We start from the raw sequence: 21,184 nt of genomic DNA, 5'->3' as shown, positions 1-21,184 counted from the left end.
ACAGCCAAAAATAAATAAGTTAAATAAATTAATTAACAAAAAAAATTGGTAAGCAAGGCATATCCAGGACAGAGAACATTTACCGACTTTGCAGAGATCAAGGCACTTATTTCAGGGCCCTCAGCAGGACTGCACAAGGCCTTACGGACCTCAAGGGTCACTAATGGGTCTGGGAGTGGAAAAGCAGCCTCAGTTACAGTGCACGTATCTTTATATTTTTTCATTTTTCTATACTTGCTGTCATTTCAGATAACCTATTAATTTTCATAAAGGAAAACGGCACATCTGAGTGATTTAGCAAGACCTCCCTCCTTCCCTCTCCCCCCACCGCCCACATGTGCGTGCACATGTGTGTCATTTTGTGTATTTTGCTTTGGAAAAAAATATTAACGATTTTATATGTTTTAGATGTAAGCTTGCATTTTGGTCCAGTATATGCTGAAGAATCTTACAGAAACAAAATACTTTAGCCAAGTATATTAGTTGCATTCCTGGCTTCATTCTATATCCTACGCATCTTTTTTCTTTGCCTCATCTTGCTCACCCACTTCTAATTTATGTTAGCTTGCTATGGTAAATGTATCTCTGTAACTTGCCTTAAGTGCTTTTTAGAACAAGGAAGGATATAAATAAATAAGCCAAAATATGTGTGCTAATATAAGCCAAACTAAGTCAGGGAGAATAATCCCTTACATACACAGAGGGCTTTTAACTTTTCAAAGCATTTCACCAAATAGTCCCACTTTATCCTTGACAACAACTATGAGAAAGGTGGGATAGGTGGTCATGGGCTTTGCCCAGAGTCGCTCAGCTGCACAGAGGATGCCCATTGCTAGAACCTAGTCAGTCTTCATCTTGACTCTTGTGCCGTGCACAGAACATGGGCATGAACTCAGATTCAGGTACTATCACTTCCTAGCTGTGTGATCTTGAGAAAGTTCCTTAACTTTCTGGGCTTGTTTCCTCCTCTGTCAAAAATGGGGGTACTAGTATCTTCCTTATAAGGTTGTTGTACGGAGAAGAGCTCATGTGCGAAGTGCCAAGCATGCTGCCTGGCACAGAGGAGGTGCTCAATGAATACTGGTGGCCCTTCTCATCTACTAGTTCTCTCTGCTTCGAATTCGAAAGGAAACTGACTTTATTTTCTTCTTTGTGCTTTTATTTGCCTATATACTTTCTTCAAGGCATAGTAGGTCACAATCGGATAAAAAGAGAACTACCCGCAAAAGACACCACTGAGCTCCGTGCTCACTTCCCTCCATCCCCATGACTGATGGCGGTGGGGCATCAGTGCAGTACCTTGAAGGCTCTGAGCACTGCCAGGGGGTCATCATTTGTGAGTCGGTGCACGAGTGAGGGCCACGCCCGATGAGCCAAGGGAAGGAGCTGGTTCTTGTGGGACTGCAGAACAACCACACATAGATCCAGCACATCCAAAACCTGCAAGAAAAGAGGACAGTATCTCAGCAGATAGTAAAGGCTTGAAACCAAATACCTGGGATCAAGTCACCATTTTAAAAGAGTGAAACTTAGAAACTCATGAGCCAAGGAAATATTTACGAGTCCTGACTACATGCCAAGCACTGGCTAGGTACTGGGTGGGGGGCACACAGGGACAAAATACTTATGTTTCCTTTCCTTGGCTTATGGTCAAGTGGGGAAAGACTTCAGATAACACCGAAATAACGGGATGAATGATTACCAATTGTGACAAGTACAAGGAAGGAAAGTCAAGGGGGAAATGCAAAGGCACTAAAGGGAGGGATCTACACCATACAAACTGTTGGGAGGGCTTCTCTGAGGAAATGACTTCTATAAGGAGGCATAAAGGATGAGGAGGAGCTAGTCACATCAAAAGTGGAAGAGTGTTCCTAGAACTGCGAACAGTAACGAGGAAGACCCAGAGGAGGGAGAGCTTGCAGTGCTTAGAAAACTAAAGCAGGGCAGTGTGAAGCATGACAGAGGAGGGGTAAGATGGGGCTGGACCTCGAAGACGTCACATCAAGACTTTTTAATTTTGTTCTAAATGCTGTGGGGAGCCATGGAAATGTTCAGGCACGTGCTATGATACAATTCATGTTTTTAAAAGGTCACTCTGGCTGCTGAGTGGAGAAGGGACTTGAAGTGGGAGTGAGAAGAAGTGAGGAGGCCCTTGAGGGAGCCACGGCACACGTCCACATGGGAGGCGGGGAGTTACGCGGCTACATGGTTGTGGCCGAGGCAGAGAAGTGAAGGGTTTGAGATCTGTTTTGGAGACGAAATGGCTTAAATTGCTGAAGGACTCGCTCCTGGGGAGATGAAGAGAGGTATCAAAAAGAGCTGCTTGGGTTCAGGCTTAGCAACTGAATAGATGCAGGTGCAGCTTAATGAGATAGGAACAAAGGAGGAGGAGGAAACCAGGAGGGTGGGTGAGATCAAGTTCTGTACCTCTAAATGGAGAGGTCAAGTAGGCAGCTGGGACACAGGTCAATCTCAGAAGAAAGGTCTGGGGTAGACTAGATGTAAATTGGGGTTTTTACCTTCCCTGAGGATATGTTTCCTGATCTCTCATGTCTCAAAGCTCACTGAAGACAGACAACCTGCTCAGTGTCACAGGCAGTGGTCACCATGATAACCAAGTGCAGGTTTCCCTCCCGCACAGATGGGCCAGCCTTCCCAGAGCAGGGGAAGGTACACGTCTGAGTCAGGAAGACAGAGTGAGGTCTGCAGTAAACCCTTATTTGATGACTACTGTGTGCTGGTCACATGGAGACTGGAACAGAAACAAAGAACAAAACAGGCCCTGCCCTTGAGGGCTGAACAGTGAGGCAGGGGAATAAGAGAAACCTCAGGAGAGCAGAGTAGTACGGTGGAAATGGCTTTGGTATCGCTGACTGGCTTTGGATTTGAGTTCTGTCACTAACTGGGTAAGTTACATCATACTTTAGTGAATCATTCCCCTTCTGCCTGGAATGTTCTTCCCCCTCCGTTTGCCCCTGCAGGGCTGGCTCCTTCTCAGCCTTTAAGTCTCGACTTAAACATTATCACCCGACAACTGGTCTAAATCAGAATGTAGCTCCCTCTTATTCAACAGGGTTTGGTAGAGTAGGTTCCCAAAATGTGTTTACTACATGGGTGAATTTTCTATCATAGAACCTTCTTATTACCTTCATAGCATTTCCTCCACGTATATGTATTTGTGTATCACCCCTTTCCCCTCGAGAGACAGGAAGTTACATGAAGACAGGGATCATGTCTGCTTCGTTTCTTTCTATATACCCTCTGCCTGACCTATAGCAGTCCTCAATAAGCATTTAGTGAATAAGCGAATAAGTGAATGAGTGTATATGCCATGCCTGATGCTAACTGTTTTATATTTATAGTCAATGACCCAGTGAGGTAGGTACCATCATTTTCATTTTACGGAGAAAGAAGCTGATGCTCAAAAAGGTGAACTGACTTACTCCAGGTGGCATGGCTAGCGAGGGGCAGAGCCAGGAATGGAACTCGGGTGTGCAGTGCTGGTGCTCTCAATAGCTACAGTGTACATACGCTGCTACAAAGCCTCCAGAAGAGGGAAGACACTTTACTAATGTATCAGCCAGACACCACCAACAAAAGCCTCCTGAAGAGTGCCTCCTGAGTGGAAGAACCGACAATGCTAAGAAGTATCTCTGGGAAGACTAAATAAATTCTGCAAAACCCAGGTGCTGAGTGAGGTAATCTGTGGGTCAGGGTTTCCCAGCCCAGCACCCATGACCAGGGCAAAGTGCTCTCATCACTATCAGTAATGCACGGAGGCGGCTGTTTCTCACTCCTGTTTGGGGGTAGGGAGGAATGGGTCAGGCTGTGCTTTCCTTTGGGTGTAAGATCTGCCCCCAGGTGATTCTGAAAGCTGTGTCCCCCATGCCCACCCCGTCCCACTGTCCTGTTATCGGAGTCACTACTGTATAGTTTAAGTCTTTGCTGATGGGGAGGCTGCTTGGGAAACTGCTAGCAAACAAGGATGTAAGATTAAGAAAAGTGTTGGTGCCAGGCCTAGGATGAAAATGGAAACAGAAACAGAGACAAGGGCTAGCGTCAGGCTTGGACGAATGACCACCTCAAAATATTAAAACCTGTGTCCCACATTAAGTCAGCTCAGAAAGTGATATCCTTTCCAAATCATATGACTTTTTCCCCCTTGGAGATGCAATAACGCTCCAAAACTTTGTGGTTTTTAATTCTACCAAGGGGACTCAGATCCCTTTTGGCCTCTGGGCTGATACAGAAAGACGTAAGACTGGCATCCCACAGATAAATTCCTCCTGATGCCTTCTCTCGGCCACTGCACATGCACTGGGAGATAAGGGGGGGCTCCTTGCTCATCCACGTAGTCACTGCCAACAGACCAAACCTCAGTCCCGCAGCTCTGTGAATGCAGGGAAAGGGCCGCACACTGACCTTCAAGCGGATTTTCAGACTTTTGTCTGACATCAAGTGGATGCAGCGCTCCATCACGTCCGTGGCTATTTGGATCTGCACTGGCAGTGGTGCCTGCACACCGGGATCACTGCCGTTCTCATCCACTTCGGGAGGGTCTGACTGCTCCTCTGGAAAAAGAGCGTAACTGGGGGCAGTGTTTTATGAGAGATGCCCCACCCCAACTTGATCTCCCACCTTCAGATCAGGAGTAAGACTTACAAGGGAAAATGTCTAGGAACCGATCCCAAGGAAACCATGTACATTTGGGTCAAGCTATGAGTCAAGATACTCACCAAAGCATTACCTGTAACAGCTAAAAACTGGGGGAAAACCTTCCATGTCCACTCAAGGGGGTACGGTTATATAAACCATGGTATATCCATACAATGAATGGCACATTATGAGGGCCTGAAAATTTGCGTTTACCAAGGGCTTTAATGACAAGGGAAAATGCTTATGAAATAACATTGTGTTAAAAAGAGAAAGGCAGGATACGAAATTGCATACACAGTGTGAGCACTATTATATAAAGTTTTATACAAAGACAGGAGGAAGTTCAAAATATTAACAGAGACGGGGTCATGAGTTAATGGATGATTTTTATTTTTTCCCTATATCTTTAGTCTTTTCTAAGTTGCCATTAATAAATATTTAAAATAAAAACATAAGAGGGCAAAGTTCTAATTTGGAGCCCCAAGGCTGGCAGTTTCCTGGCTGGCCTCTGGCCCTTTACTCTCTTTCCTTTCCTTTTGGTTTATCTTTTGACTAAAGGGGGTACATATCTGTCTTCTCTACCAGCCTGTAAGATCTTCTGAGGGCCAAGATGAAGCCTTACACATCTTGGTATGAGGGACAACACCAGGGCAGCCTGGTGCAATATACAGGGATGGGGTTTGGTCAGAGGACCAAAGTCTTGCCTCCACATCTATTAGCAACTCCTCTCATCCCACGTCACCTCATTTGAAAAAAAGGGATAAAGCATGTATACCTCATCTGCTTGTTGAGAGAGTTAAATGAGATGAATGTCACCAGCTATTATCATTTTTTTCATTGCCTGGAGTGCTGCATTGCATGAGATAGGTGTAAGTTTGTAAATTAAAACAACAAAAAGACTTGAGAGTTGCATGAAACCCTGGCCAAAATTCCTCCCCTGAAGGTTTTCCTCTATCTGCTTATAGCCTCCAGTCTCCCCACGCCCTCAATACCAGCTGTGCTCATTTACACTGAGCTAAGCATTGCTCCCCTAACTTTCTGCCATTTCAGTTTCCTCTGCTGGTAAAACAGAACCTTACAGTAGAGTCCACACCTGTCTCTAACAGACGCTGAAAAGATAAATGAAAATGCGTTTGTAGAATGCTTGGATTTCTTGGAGGAAGGGACCTCAGATATACAAGGTGCTCTTACTGTGGTTAAAACAAAAACCCATGTCAAACCAACATCAATCCAAACATTCCTTATAATGCCAAGTGTGTGGTGTGTACTTGATGAATGATAATTATAAGAATGATAAGGCTGTGCTTTTCTTTCTAGAGGAGGATTTGTTGTTTGAAATTCACCTACTGCGAAATGTTATCTGAGGGATGTGGATTTTTGCTATTGGAAGAAAGATCTGATTCATTCAGTCTGCTCCTAGCGAACATCAACTAGAACCAGAAGATCCTAATCGTGAAAGAATGGATTCAGTGACAATGCTAGAATTTCAAACAAGAATGGCAAATCTGGAATACGAGGGATCAAGATGCCTCTTCTTCACGGTTTCTAGGCTTGAGCAAGGGCTGCAGTTTACGAGAAGGATTGGGTTGGCTCAAGAAACAAAACTGAGAAGAAAAGGCCTGAGAGATTTCTGATTAGAAAATTCTGTTCTTGGGGAGAATAACAACTCAACCCTGCATAAATCATTATTTGGGCCTTGTGATGCTTCCCTGCTATTTAGAAGGAATTTGTTGCAGTTAGTTGCATTGAACTACTATTTCCTGTTATCCTGGAGGTACTGGCTTCAGTTCACCAGAGTCTCAGAGTAGAGTGCCAAAAAAAAAAAGAAAAAAAAGAAAGAAATCTGCTCTATTCCAACCTAACAAACTAATTTGGGACTCAGTTTGATTTAGGATAGTTCTGAGACCACCAAGCTCATTATGACTTGGCATTTTATATTTGCAGAGGAGATTCTAATAATTTATTAATCCTTCCGTGACCTGAAGCTCCAGATTGAGCTTGTGAATAAAACAATAGGCCAGAGCTTCAACTAGCCTGAACTCCCTTCTCCTTTATCATATAAATTGGTAAGAAAAACAGTGGAATCTACTCCTACCAATAAATAAAATAAATGGACAAAGCATATGAGAAGATAATGGGCATAAGAAAAAATTGTTAGGAAAGATGCATATAGAAAGATGTTCAACCTTTCTAGCAATCAAAGAAATGCAAAGTAAAATAACGAGAACCATTTTAATTTAGCAAGAAGTAAAATTGGTAATAGTCAATGTTGGCAAGCTTGTGGTGAAACCAGTATTAATCCTGAACTGCAGAAGAGAAGGTGTAAATTGCCACAACCTTTCTGAAAGACAATTTGGCAAGCATAACATGATGTTCATATCCTTGACCTAGAAATCCCACTTCTGAGATTTATACAGAAATATGCAAAAAGAAGGAAAAGGTCACGTGCACAGAATCATGCACTGCAGCACTGTTTATTAGAGTGAAAAGCTAGAAGCAACCTAAACTTCCCAAGGGGAATGTATACTTAGTGGCAGCTATTAAAACATTAATTATGAAAACCCCATAGCAACATGAAGAGTTCCTTATTATATAACTAAATGCAAAAAGGGTATAATGCATTTAAACTGTGGCTGCAACCAAACAAAAACAGGTTTGCAATAGAAAAGGATGGGAAAAGACTACAAACAAAGTGAGAATGCTTACGTTAGCATGGTGGGGTTATTTGACCTTTCTTATTTCCAAACTTTCTATCATGATGTTTCATTGTTTTTATAATAATCTGCTTCCAAAAGTAAAAAACAGCTGAGGCCAAAATAAATAATAATTACCTTCTTCATTATCAAAATCCGAGACATTTCCATCTGCTACATCCTTTTCCTTGAGGTAGTTCAGCACAAACTGTTCAATGTCTTCGGCTGTTGTGGTATTCTCAAGTCCTTTCTCAAGACTTGCTGGTCTTTGGCTCAAATGACTTCCCTCTTCCCCTACACTTTGCTCTTGGAGTTGCCCGAGATGACCTGTGTCTGGGAACCACTGGGCTATAAATAAAGTGTTATAATGATCACCTTGGTCATTGACAACAGGCATTAGTACTTTCTAAGTAGAATAAGCTCTCTGCCATGGCCTGCATGGTGCCCACAGGATCCAGTCCCTACCTGTCTCTCCAACCTCCTCTGCTAACCACTCCCGGCTGCCTGTTCACCGACCATCTTCTGGTTCCTCCAATGCGCCAGGTATCCTCCTGCCTTAGAACCTTTGCACATGCTGTTCTTACTATCTGGAATACTTTAACCTCCTATGTAACATCTGGTTAATTCCAAATCACTTTTCATGTTTCAATACAAATATACGTTGCCTAGTAAAGCCATCCCTTGACCCCCCCCTCGCCCCGCCAATCTAACTTAGGTCTTTTATACAGCACCATGTTCTTTTCTTTCAACTCATCAGTAATTTGTAATTACTGTATTTACTTTGTATGTATTGTTTAGTGTCTGAATCTCCCATTAGACACTGTGTTCCATTGATCACCACTGGAAAGCCAATATGCCCAGCATGGAGTGGGTGCTCAAAATATATGCTGAATGAATAAATATGCTAGACTGGAAGAAAGCTACCAGTGACAAAATTCTGAGTGCAGGATACACTGCTCATTAGCGGAAGAGAGGCTCTGCAGAGCCTTGAGAACGGACACAGTCTCACAAAGGTATTTGATATAAAATGCTTCAGAAGGCTGGCATTTTCTCTCCAAAGCTTTTCCTTTTTTAGTGATGCTCCAATACTTCTGACATGTCACTGCAGAATAAGCCTTACATTACAGAACCAGTGGTTTTCAAACTGTGTCTTGAGGAGCCCTAGGGCTCTGCAGAAATGTCTCAGGGTCACAACAGGGAGGGCACCCAGAGACAGCAGTTTAAAGGGTGGGAACAGGGTTTCTATGCCTTCTTTCACCAGTCCTGCTCTAATTTGAACTCTTTTTGTATACTGGGGTCCCCCAGGGCTTCATTTCAAAAAAGGCTCTTAATACTTAAAGAATGAATCAACAAGAAAACCCTATGGCCTGAATTTTTGCCCTCCTTTTGCAGACAGCAGGGGAGAAGTCTCTGATGACCTTTAGCACCTGCTAATCTCTTTTCTATCAAGGAGCATCTGCACAGAGCCACAGCAACAGCAGATGGGCTACGCCAGGGCCAGGCAACTGGGAGCAGCAGAGAGCAAATGCTGGACGTGAGAGCCTTCGGTCCAGTACCTGGAGGTTCCTACAAGAAGGGATCGATTATGCCATTTCTTCAGTGCCCAGACATAAAACTGTCCTTAATGTACTCTGAGGGACTGCATTCCCAATGGGTTAAAGCCAGGGCCCAGCATTTACACTGCTAAAAGTAGACATGCTGCAAAGATTATTTTCTAGATTTAAGGCTAGTGCCAGACATTAAGAAGTCTTTGCTCACAAATGGCTTTTAAACATATGAAAAGCAGCTCGACCTCACTCTTAATGCAAATTAAACTATAATAAGGTGCACTTTTTCTCCTACTGGATTAGCAAAGATCAAAAAGCTAGGTAATATACAGCGTGGGTGAGGGGGTGGCAAAATTGGCGCTCTCTTACATTGCTGATGGGAGTTTAAATTGGTGCAACCTCCTTACGGAGCAATTTGAAACTCTTTCTCTATCACAGATTTAAAAGTAATACCCTCTAAGCCAGCAACTGTCTTAGGAATATACTCTACTGGTATACTCAGACATGTCCAAAATGACCTACAGAGAGCACACTGCAGCATTTTGGGGGTGGAGGGGGCAAAAGACTGGAAACAACCAAAATGTCCACCAAGAAAGGACTGCTTAAATTATGGTACAGCCACACAATAGAACATTATGTGGCCAGCAAAACACGGCCTTGTATGTGTGGATGTGGCACGATCTCTGAGTGCTGAGGTATGTGGTATGGATGCTTTCTCATTTTCAAAGCTACCCAATTTTTTTGTTGTTATGAATAATCAGTGAATCAGTAGTTGGTGCTAAGCAGTAATTTAACTGATGGTTCTTGCCTTCACTGCGGAACCTAATGCTTTTTTAGTCAATGCCTGTGAAACACTGTGTATGTGGTAACTCAATTTCCTAAAAGACATACTGGGTTCTTTTAAAACCTTTTGGAAGTTCTCTGAGACCATACTTCCACTCCCATCTTAAAAGAGTGACCATCAGTTAGACAATTCAAATGACAAGAGGAAACGCCAGCAGACAGTGTTACTTTGATTTGTGTGGGACTGATCCACTCTCCACAGTACTGCTTACCATTCAAAATGCAAGTGTAGTCTGGGTTATTTCAAAACTTTCAGAAAAGCTATCCCCACTTTTGCTGCTTTTCCTAGGATGCTCTCAAGTCAAGCTTAACCATCCTCATTTTCCTCTCTGCAATTTAGAGAAAAGGTGCTACACAGGATTCCTCTTTAGAGATGACCAAAGACACTGGCAATCCAAGGCAATTCAATTTTCATGGCCCAAATGGAGATATCTCCTGAAAGGATATATTTAATAGGCCTTTTGTTAATATATTTTTTAAAACTCAAACTGACATGTAGTAGAGTTCCTCAAAACACTAAGGGTGGAAGCCTGGGGTATATTTGGGCCATGGAAGCCACTCGTAGTCTAAAACCTATAAGCAGTAAGCCAGTCTTAGGAGTGTTTCCATGTTCTCCTTGGTCACCATTGCCATCCCAGTGACTAGTCCAGCACACAGGCTTCCGAGTGGTTGCAAAATACAACCCCACTCCTTCCCTTGGTCTACAAGGCCCCGTGGGATTCATCCTCACCCATCCTTCCAATTTCATCTTGTGTCACTGTCTCCACAATGATCTCTTCTCCATTCTCCAAAGACCCCAAGCCCTTTCTTCCCTCCAGGCCTTTGCATCTGCTGTTCCCTTTGCCTGAATGTTCTTAAAAACCATAAAAAGGATGTGACAGCTCCATATGTACTGATGGGCCCTTCTCAGCCTTCAGGTCTCAGCTCTAATGCCGTTTCCTCAGGGAGGAAGTGCCATGATCAAGTCCCCTGACCACTCTGCTACTGTCCTGTTACTCTCTTGCAGTAGCAGGAAAGCTCCTTGAGTTTATTCATCTTGTTCACTGCTGAATCCTGATTACTTAGCAGTGTCTAACATATGGCAGGTAATCTTTACTGAATGAATGAATAAAAGAACATGTACACTGCATGTGAACGTTCATGAATGAATGAATGAACACTGGAAGTGGTATCAGCTACAGGGCAGAGGACTGTCCCTGTTCAGTCACCTTCCTTGAGAAACTTTCTTACATGGTCTTAGCTTTTTCAGCTGACAAAATGAGGTCAGCGACCTTTCCACCTACTTTGGTGGCTATTAGAAGTACTGAAATAAATACTGGAGGTATGCTCTTTGGATAAAAGGAACTCATGTATATAGCTCATATATATATATATATATATACATATATATATATACATATATATATATATTTTTTTTTTTTTTTCATTCGAAGATTGACTATCCAGTGGAGGGATTCTCTTTCTTATAGTCCAAAACTTTGCCATTTTAATGGTGGGTAACACCTCCAACAGACACCCAACAGGGTGAAAGGGAAGTAGAGAAATTCAAACCACCTCATACAATTAAAAGGTTAAAAGAAAGTTTCTAGACCTGCTCTGTCCAACATGGCAGTCACTAGCTAGCTACATGTGGCTATTTAAATAAAAATAAAAAATTCAGTTCCTCAGCTGCACTAGCCACATGTAGTTATTGTATTGGACAGAACAGATAGAGGACAGTTCCATCATCACAGAAAGTTCTATTGGACAGTACTGTTCTAGATTATCTGTGGACTGAATAATTGATGTTAGTCCTGTTCTCCATTAGCATAGATACTGCTAACTCTAAATACTGTCAGAAGCAGTCTGGTATATTGAAAAGAACAAAATTGTCATAAATCCTGACTTTCCTCCTTATTAATTGTGTAACCTTGGCTAAGTAAGAGCTCACTGAGCCTTAGTTTTCCTTACCTGCAAAATAAAAATAATGTTTACATTTAGTCTGCAGGGTTTATGTCCCTGGGACAGAGCAGGGGTTCAACAGATGGTAGAGATTATTAAAAGTATAAAAACATAAGCAATGGAACTCTACTGTAACATGTGGGACCAGACAGACACCTATTCAAATAACGTCCTCCACAGCATAACCCCAAACAAAGAAAAAAACAGTTAGGCGAACAAGGATACTAGTCCTCCCCTCCAATCAGCATTTACAAAGGGCTCTCAATGTACCTAATGCTGCCAGCAGGGCATGCAGTACACTGACAAAGGAAGTTGTTCTCTTATCATAAAATTGGTCCAGGGTAGTCAAGACGTCTTGAACCACATCTGCCACCAAAGGGAGCAGGCTAGCATCTGAGTTCTGTAGCATGACTTCCAAGACCTTCGGGGTATGCGGGTGGAGAGACAGATGACGCAGATTTAAAGAGATCCCATTTACCAAATAGTCTGAATTCTGATTGATCAGCTGCTGCAGGGAGTCGTAGCCACAAGCCTGGCAAATGTCCATCATGGCACTGATGGCTGCCTGACTGATAAGCAGGGTTTGGTCTCCAGCTTTCTCCAGGACTGGATAGAGGGCTGACATCAAGAGCAAACAGAAGTCTTTCCCTAGTGCGTGTGCAAAGTGGCCAATCCCTTCCAACTGGATGCATATTTGCCAGATGTTGCTGTTCATGGAGCAGATCGTGGGACTTGGCTTTGAGAAGGTGGGAGGAGAGGTAGCCTGGCAGGTGTGTGCACCAGATGCGAGGGCCTGAAGGCCTGACCGCATCATCGTCAGCTCCTCTCCCACTTCTTCAGCTTCCAGGCAAGTGACCAAATACCAGTTTTCTTGGCTTGTGTATTCTTCAAGTATTGATGTCACGATCTCCCTCAGTTCCTCTGGGTTTGTTTTAATGTGTTTTTCATGAAGATTCTCTACCCCTAACCCAGCAGCCCCTACAACCAGTTCATTAAGGATCATGGCGGCCTGCTTCCGGTAAACCACAGATTCGTGGTACAGTTCCATAAAGTGATCCACGAGCAAGTAGAGGTTCCCATAGAAACCAAGAAGCTGACAAACCTGCCTCAAGAGCAGGAAAACCCTCTCGTCAGTGAAGAAGCGGAAATATCTCCTCTGCATTTGAGCCCATGGCCGCAAGGCTGAAGTCTCTGGAGAAGTGCTCAGATGCTCAGAGTTCCAATGCCGCTCTTCAACGATTTTGATGTCGGTCACGTCTAATTCTAGAACTTGGATAAGCGCTTTGGAAAGGCGCTGGAGATGGGCCACAGAGTTGAGGACAAAGTTCACTTTGGGGCCCAAGAGTTTCAGGTACCCGAGTAACAAGGAGAGAGTAGAGAATCTGCCCTGATCGTCTTGGGAGTTCATCAGGCGGGGAAGGGACGTGGCAAGGGAGTGCAGGTTTTCTGACAAGATGTCAGCAAAGGCTCTGCTGCCCACCACTACTTTCTCATCTGCAAAACGTCTCAGAATTTTATTGCATTGGGCTTGGACGTCAGGACTCTCATCATTTACCAGACTCACCAGAGCCTTCAGAAGGGGACCAGCTGATTCGACCAGTGACTGACTGCACTTCAAGAGAAGGGCCTCGACAAAGTCTATCAGTTCCAGCCTCACCTTCCAGTGTGGGTAAACTGAAACGGACTCAATTATCTTTTTAATAAGGACAGTCAACCTGTCGCCAGTATTTTTTACCCAATTGGCTTCCCTGTGAACCAACAGCTCCGCTACTCTGTGCTCCACGGCAGGCTTTGCTCGGACCTCTGAGACTCTTCTGAGCTGTTCATCAGCCATAGTGAAGCTCACTGTTTTGTAAAAGACCTTTAGGGAAGACACGACAATGCTGTGCCCTTGTTTGAAGTCTCCTGTGATGATCCTGGTCAGTGTAGTTGAGAGGCCAGGTAAAAAAGAAGCAAACAAATCCCCCAGCTGCTTTTGCTCAAGTTCATCCAAGGACCTTGGATGATCTTGACACTCACATTGAAAGAGTAGAACCTGTAAACATTTTAAGGCAGCCATTTTAATTTGTTTTGATTTCTCCTGTTCTGCTAGGCCTAACAGTAAAGATACAGCAAATCCTAAACGAGGCAGAATGGAGGGCTCATAAATAGTCAGAATGATGTCCCCATAAGCCGAGTGCATTAATGCACTGAGGCCCTGGATCACAGCCAATTTCAACTCCTCTGACACAGCGGCAGGTTTCTGGGAGTTGGGTGAATACAGGCAAGCAGAGAGTTCCGAAAAGAGTTCCTGGAGAAGTTCTTGTTCCTTCACACACGTTGAAGAGAGGACGAGGGTGATGCATTCCACCACACTCTGGATCAAGTGCTCTCTTTTGGGGCCCGGGGTCTTCAGCGTAAATCGCAAAGGGAAGAGGATGTACTGCTGAAGTTCCTGAAGGGCAGAGTCACTCACGACTTGTAACTGTGCCTGCAGACGCTCCACATTCTCCACTGTCTGGGTCTTTGTGAGCTGAACACAGATGGGCCGCAAGACGCCAAAGGCCTCCTCTGGAGTATCAAAAACCGCCATTGTGCAACAGGCTTCCTCTCTCTGAGGAAACACCCTGCAGGCTGGAGGGAGGAGACTTTTCAGTAAAGAAGACCAAGCTCAAAGCAAATACAAAGTGAACTTGCACTCATTCTTTCAACAGACATTCAGTGGGGGCTTATGTACCAGTCACTCCACGCGGTGCTAGGGGAGCGATGGAACGGAAAAGAGCCGGTTCCTAGTCTTAGGGAGCTCCCAGTCCAGGGAGGGAAGCAGATGTACAGTTACAACACAGTCTCTTAAGAATTAGGCTAGGCCTGTGCTTATGGTCCTACATGAGTGTAGAAGACGTATGCGTCATAACACTCAGAAAACCAGGGTGGGTTTCACAGGAGGAAGATGCTTGAGCCAAGACTCAAGGGAGGAGTGAATTGGAACCTGTGGGCTATTCTAAGGAGTATGGACTTTAACCTGTGGTAGTGATGGAGAGCCACTGAAGGTTTTGTCTTTTTTAACTTGAGGTATAATATACATAGAGCGAAAGGCACTAGTCTTAACATAACAGCTCAGTGAATTTTAATGTACGCAGAGACCCATAGAACCACTACCCAAAATAAGATATATAATATTTCCAGCACCCTGGAAGGCTCCCTCATGCCCCTTTGCAATCAATTCCTATTTCCCCTGCCCAGAGGTAACCATTACTCTGACTTTTATCAGCCTGAACTAATTTTGCCTGTTCTTGTCATGGAGAGATTTCAAGCAGAGGGTGATAGGAACAACTTTATGCATTGGAAAGACCCCCTGGCAGCCAGCAATACAGGAGAAGACTCAGAGCTGGGTGAGACTGAAAGCAAAACAAAATGAAAGGGAGTGGGCAGAGAAATGGGAAAACCAGGAGCGCACACTACCACAGAGACCACGGGAGAAGAGAGGTTTGAGCAGGATGGAGAGGTGGATTGCAGGCAGGCAGAGAAAGGAGACAGGTTTATAGGTAAGTGAAGGAGCTGAGCGACTTTACACATGGGCTATCAGCCCATGACTTTGCATTTCCCCTCACAGAGAAGAGGCTCTTTTCTCTGTGAGGGGAAATGCAAAGTCATGGACTGATAGCGAATAAGAGGTGGGTAAACAGAGGGCTTGAGGAGAGAAATAAAATTCTCAAATATTCCTTTGGGGAAGCAGAGCATGCTGGGAAGACACAAAAGTGTGGCCCAAGGGTACTGAGGACTGAGTTGAAGCTGGAGACCATTAAACGTGCACAACTGTAAAATGCTGGCACTGGATGGAGGCTTAGAGATCACCTAGTCTGGTGGTGTCTCCCTCTCTCTCTCTCTCTTTCTCTCTCTCTGTCTCAGCTCTATTTGCTGGGGGCTTCTGAACAGATGATGACAAGAAAGTGTCCGCTGCTTCTCGCTGTCCCCAGTAGTGCTGGCAGGCAAGTGGTGCCTGGTGGGTGTGGGCAAGACCTGCTCAGCCCAGAGAGAGAGCTGGTGCTGGATCTCCTCCGTGGGTCAGGAGAGGGCTCCAGGGCAATAATCACGCTCTCAGACCCTGGACAGAGTCTGGTCCACAGAACTCCATGAGAGGAAAGGCAATGCTGGTTTGTGAGGGTCCTTGGGGGGATATCTCCTGGTCTCTGTGAACCTCAAGAAGCCAGGGAAGGGAAGAAGCTCAAATCTTCCCTATTCCAGACTAGCAAAATGCCAGGTGTGGAGGCCAGAAAGCTGGGCCAGGGACTACTGACACCCTATCAGCACCAGCTCACACACTGATGACCCAGAGGCTACTACTGTGCCACCCCTTGCCCAAGGTACTAGTAATTAGAACAGAAGCAAAGGAAGTAACCACTTAATGGGACCCAACAGTCAGGAGCAGGAAATGCAAATAGAGCACCTTTGAGGGGGTGAACCTTAGTTTAACAGAAATGCTAAAGGAGACAGACAAGAATATGAAAAATAATAAGACCAATAAGGAAATTCAATTACAAGACAAAAGATATTTCTTAGAATTTAAAAACATGTCTTTCCACACTAAAAAAGCTCAACTGATTAAAAAAAAAAAAAAGGCGGTTAATTGCTGAGATCCAATTAGTGGCTGGGAAGATCAAGTAGAGCTATCTTAAAACTCTCAGCAAAAATACAAAGAGATGGAAAATGTGAGACTTGGAGGACAGATCTGGGAGAACCCACATATAAATAGCTGAGAATTCTGGAAGGAAAAAAAGGAACAGATGGAGGAGCTAAAACAAATAGATAACTGAAACATTTCCCTGAGCTGCAAAAGGATTTATCTGGAGACTGAAAAGACTGAAGGATACACACCTAGTCAAATTGTGGTAAAATTCCTGTACACTAAAAGATAAAGGGAAAAAAAATCACATATGCCTTCAGGAAGAAACAACAAATAACTTATAAAGGAAAAAGACCGGCTTTGGACTTCTCATTTGCAATAGAAGACAGTGGAAGAGCATCTACTGACTGCAAATAAAGGATTGTGGCCCCCAAACCCTACTTACAGTGAAGATATTCAGCTGTCAGGGTGAAAGAGCCGTATGCAAGGATTCAGAGACGGTAGTACCACATGCCCTATCAGAGGACTCCATTCAAACAAGAAGTGACTCGAAACAGACCTAAAACGGGAAGATGAATGAAGAAGGAAACATTGCTGAGTAACTTTTTTTTCTTTTAGCATGGAAAACTTTCTTCAAATAAAACGTTTAAGTGGAAGCCCAGCATGTACAACAGATAAAATCAGAGGGTCTGGTTAAAGCTGGGGTGAAGGCGATGGCCGGGGGCTCTGCATCTCTCTTATTTATCTCAGGAGTTTCAAGACAATAACCTGGGGTCCCCTGAACTATGTTCTCAGATAATATGACAAAAACTGTAATACAGCAAGTGAAGTGAGAACATACAACCTGTCCCAACCTGAACTTACCTGCTTTCTTCTGTATTCCCTTTGTGATTTATGGTCCTCACCTGGACTAGACGCCTTAGCCTCTCTGCTTTCTTTCACCTCCCTCTTAATTCCACTGTTCCCTTAAATTTCATCAGTTCTACCCCTTCAACATCTTTCAAAGCTGTTGATGATGATAATCATCTATTTGATATTGGACTGACCGTAATGGTTTCTTCTCCGGCCACCCTTGCCTTGTGTGCTTGCCCTTCTTGAATCCATATTTCACACTGACATGTAAGTAATTTTTTTAAAACAAAAATCTGGATCACTCTTTTCCATGTTTAAAATCCTTCACCTGCTCTTTGTAGCCTGCCTAAAGTACAAACACCTTTTTACCATGGCATACAGGGCCCTGCACCATCAGGCCCCTGTCTGTCTCATCAACCTCATTTTGCACTGCTTCACCCCTTGAACTTGAAACTGCAACCATGTGAAATTATAAAACTTGCAATTTCCTAAACAGGTAGTGCTATTTCATATTCTCCTCCTTTCTCCTACCACTGTACATACTGCTATTACAGTATTTAGCATGCTGAATTATTTTGTATATGCCTGTTTTATCTACTTTACACTGGGCAATCCTACACCTAGAACCTACAAGGGCATCTGGCATATGATAAGCACTCAGAAACATCTATACAGATTCTCCTTTCAAGTAGGATATAGGAGGGTATGGCAGGCCAATACTCCTGGTGACTACTAGAGAAACCAGATAAATTATAAAAATCGTTTCTTAAAGCATCAAATAGTTGCAGAAGCAACAAAGACCAGATGAACTAATACTCTAGTGAAGGATGAAAGTTCACAGTTGAGTCAACAATCAATAGTTGGGTTTTTTTTGTTTGTTTGTTTGTTTTCCATTTGCTGATCCTGGACATGGCTCAGGATTACGAAGAGGCCCAGGCCGAGGGCTGTCACTGAGGAAAAAGAAACCACGATGTTTTTAATGTGGTCATATAGGACTGGAGTCCTATATGCAAAACCATAGTCTTCAGGGATCTCAAAATACATGACTTCTGAGAGAAGGCTGCTGCTGGGGGACAAATGGCTGAGAAATGTCCAAACAAGAAAGATATCAACCCACAGATTCAAGAAGCTCAGCAAAGCCCAAGTTGACAATACAAAGAGAAACACACACAGACACATCATAGTCAAACTGCTGAAAAACCAAAAGTATGGAGAAAAATCTTAAAAGTTATGCAGCAACAGAAGTGACAGGCAACTTCTCTAAAGAAATGATGAAATCCAGAAAACAACAGAATGACATCTTTAAAGTGTGAAAAGAAAGTAACTGCCAACCTTGAATTTTACACCCTATAAAAATCTTTCACAGCTGAAGGTAAAATGCAAGACAATAATGCACAAAAGGTGCATGGATAGTGTAAAAGGAGTTAAGTGTATTAAGAGTCTAGCAGCATCAGGAAGTGATAAAAAAATCCATATTAGACTGTCAAGAATGCATGTTGAAATCTATAGGGAAAACTCCAAAAGAGCTATAAAAGTTCAGACAGTAGTAAAAATGGGATAATAAGTACTTTTGATTGATCCAAAAGGTGAAAAATGAGAAAAAGGGAAGCAAAACTGGTGGGTCAAACAGAAAACAAATACTTAATAAGATGGTGGACAGAAGCCCAACTGAAACACTGATTACATGAATCCAGAGTTTCTCAACAGTGGCACTACTGACATTCTGGGCTGGATAAGTTGTTGGTGGAGAGCTGTTCGGTGCATTGTCAGATATTTAGCAGCATCTTTGGCCTCTGTCCCCAACATGCCAGTAGCACTCCCCCAAGAGTACCAACCAAAAATGTCTCCAGATACTAACAAATGTCCTGTGTAGGGCAAAAATCGCCCTGGATAAGAACCGCTGGTACAGAATCAACATAATCCCAATCAAAACCCCAGCAGCACTTTTATAGAAAGTTATAAGACGACTCTAAAATTGATATAGGAATGCAAACAACCTAGAATAGCAAAGACAATCTTGAAGAAGAGGAATTAAATTGGTAAATTTTGGTGGTGTAAGTTTTACACTATCTGATTTCAAGATTTACTGTAAAGATACAATAATTAAAGGGCAAAAAGAAAGACAAACAGATTAGTGGAACTGAACAGAGTCCAGAAATAGCCCCCACATATACAACAGAGACTCCATATATAGACTCACATACCTGACAAAGTTGACACTGAAATCAACTGGGAAAGAATGGTCTTTTCAATTAAATGTACTGTGCCACCTGGCTATCCATACGAAAAAATATATAGGTCTTGATTACATCTCATACTAGATTTAAACATGAAATGTCAAATAATAAAGCTTCCTGAAGAAAACAAAGAATGTCTTTGTAATCTTGGAGTAGCCAAAGATTTCTTAAACAGGACACAGAAAAGAGCTAACCATAAAAAAATGATAAATTGGACTACACTGAAATATAAAAGATTTTCTATAAATCATAAGAAAAAGAAAATCCAACAGAAACATGGAAAAGAACTTGAACAAGCATACCACAATAGAGGATATCCAAATGGCCAATAAACACATGAAAAGACATTAACATTACTGCTCCGGAAAATGCAATATAAAACCACAACAAAATACCATTACACACCCACCAGAAGGGCTAAGCTGAAAAAAAGGGGAAAAAAAGAAAAAGGAAAAGAAAATACTAGGCGTTGGCAAGGATATAAAACAACCAAAACTCTCATTCAATGCTGGTAAGAGTGTAATTGATACAACTACTTTGGAAAATCCTTAGGCAGTATCTATTATGCTAAAGGTAAACATACATACGCTCTATGATCTAGTAATCACATTCTTTGATATATACTTAACAGAAATGCATACATAAATTTACCAATAGATGTGTTCTGGAATACACTATCCACAATTGTCCCCACAAAGAAACTACCCAAATGCACATCTATAGTAGAATGGATAAACTGTGGTATATTCTCCCAATGGGATACTATACAGATGAAGACTTACCACAATTGGAGATCTTCAAAAGAATGGGTTACAGGCTCAGAAATACATAAACCAGCTTTCTGTAAGGAAGACAGTATAACAAATTGCTACTATGGCATGACTATAAAAGGCAATCATATACCTTTATGGGATGGTCATGAAATCACACCCGTGTGACAATATGTCGATTACAGAAGGAACTGCTCACAGATTTAGAAGCTTAGGAGTCCTAGATTCTATTCCGATAAAATGCAACACTGATTAAAGTGGCACTGCAAAGTTTGATGTTTATATAACTGACAGCAACTGGGGTATTCTGGCCCAGAAAGTGATACTGGGATGAGGCATTCAGAACAAGCTGATTCTCGGGGTGAGCAGAGAAAACAACCCAGAGTTCAACTGTGGCAGACAGTGACTATATAAACCAGTTCTTGACTCTAACCCTTTCTGAGTTCAGTGTACCCCTTCTGCGGTCATAGAAAGCAGTCACTGGGGAGGTGGGGGAAGAGATCTGCAATCGGAGTGCTTGAGTGAACCCATTCCCCCGGCAGCTTCTTCCCCTCCTTCCCATCTCTTTCTGCCTTTTCACAGGGATGGGCTGTGTAAGATCCCTGGGCCATGGTGTCCAGGTGGTGCAGACAAACGGGACAATCCGTAGGTGCTATACTTTACAGACACTTAAAAGATAAGACGATAGACCACAAGGTACTTATTGTATCATATAGTTAAAAAGTGAAAAAGGGAGGAAAAAACCCCAGAGAAGTACAAAAGGAACTCAGAAAAAGAATGAACACCAAAAGGGAAGGGTTCATGGAGGGAGGAGGATTTATGTTGGGGTGGGGGGACTACACACTTGGGGCTGCATGGGAAGGCTGTTCAAGGAACAATACCTCACAAGCAAAGGCCAGAAAGCAGAAAAGTTATAGCCCCTAATAAAGGCAGAGACGAGAGGGAGTCACCATCATGGCAAGTGAGCCATGCCTCACACAGGAGTGATGTTCTGATGAGACCACCTGCTCGGGGCCTTTGTAACTTGCTGTTCCACGATATA

The 21,184-nt window shown here is 43.1% G+C and overlaps 1 protein-coding gene across 4 annotated transcripts in view; it reads right to left on the bottom strand.

Moving 5' to 3' along the window:
- TTI1 (TELO2 interacting protein 1) overlaps window positions 1-21,184 on the bottom strand; it is a 43,599-nt gene that overhangs the window by 15,027 nt on the left and 7,388 nt on the right. For 2 of the 4 annotated variants that reach the window (XM_082361924.1, XM_082361926.1), the window contains exons 2-6: window positions 16,729-16,842; window positions 11,951-14,293; window positions 7,488-7,697; window positions 4,423-4,571; window positions 1,300-1,440 (exon numbers count right to left, since the gene is read on the bottom strand). In XM_082361924.1, the coding sequence (XP_082218050.1) occupies window positions 1,300-1,440; window positions 4,423-4,571; window positions 7,488-7,697; window positions 11,951-14,252 (2,802 nt within the window). In that variant the 5' untranslated portion in view covers window positions 14,253-14,293; window positions 16,729-16,842. Of the gene's footprint in view, window positions 1-1,299; window positions 1,441-4,422; window positions 4,572-7,487; window positions 7,698-11,950; window positions 14,294-16,728; window positions 16,843-20,154; window positions 20,214-21,184 lie in introns of all 4 variants that reach the window. The other 2 variants (XM_082361925.1, XM_082361927.1) reach the window with 2 other exon arrangements.

Source organism: Balaenoptera borealis, assembly GCF_965194805.1.
Source record: "Balaenoptera borealis genome assembly, chromosome: 16".
Lineage (NCBI taxonomy): Eukaryota > Metazoa > Chordata > Mammalia > Artiodactyla > Balaenopteridae > Balaenoptera > Balaenoptera borealis.
This window is presented reverse-complemented; position numbering and strand designations above follow the sequence as displayed.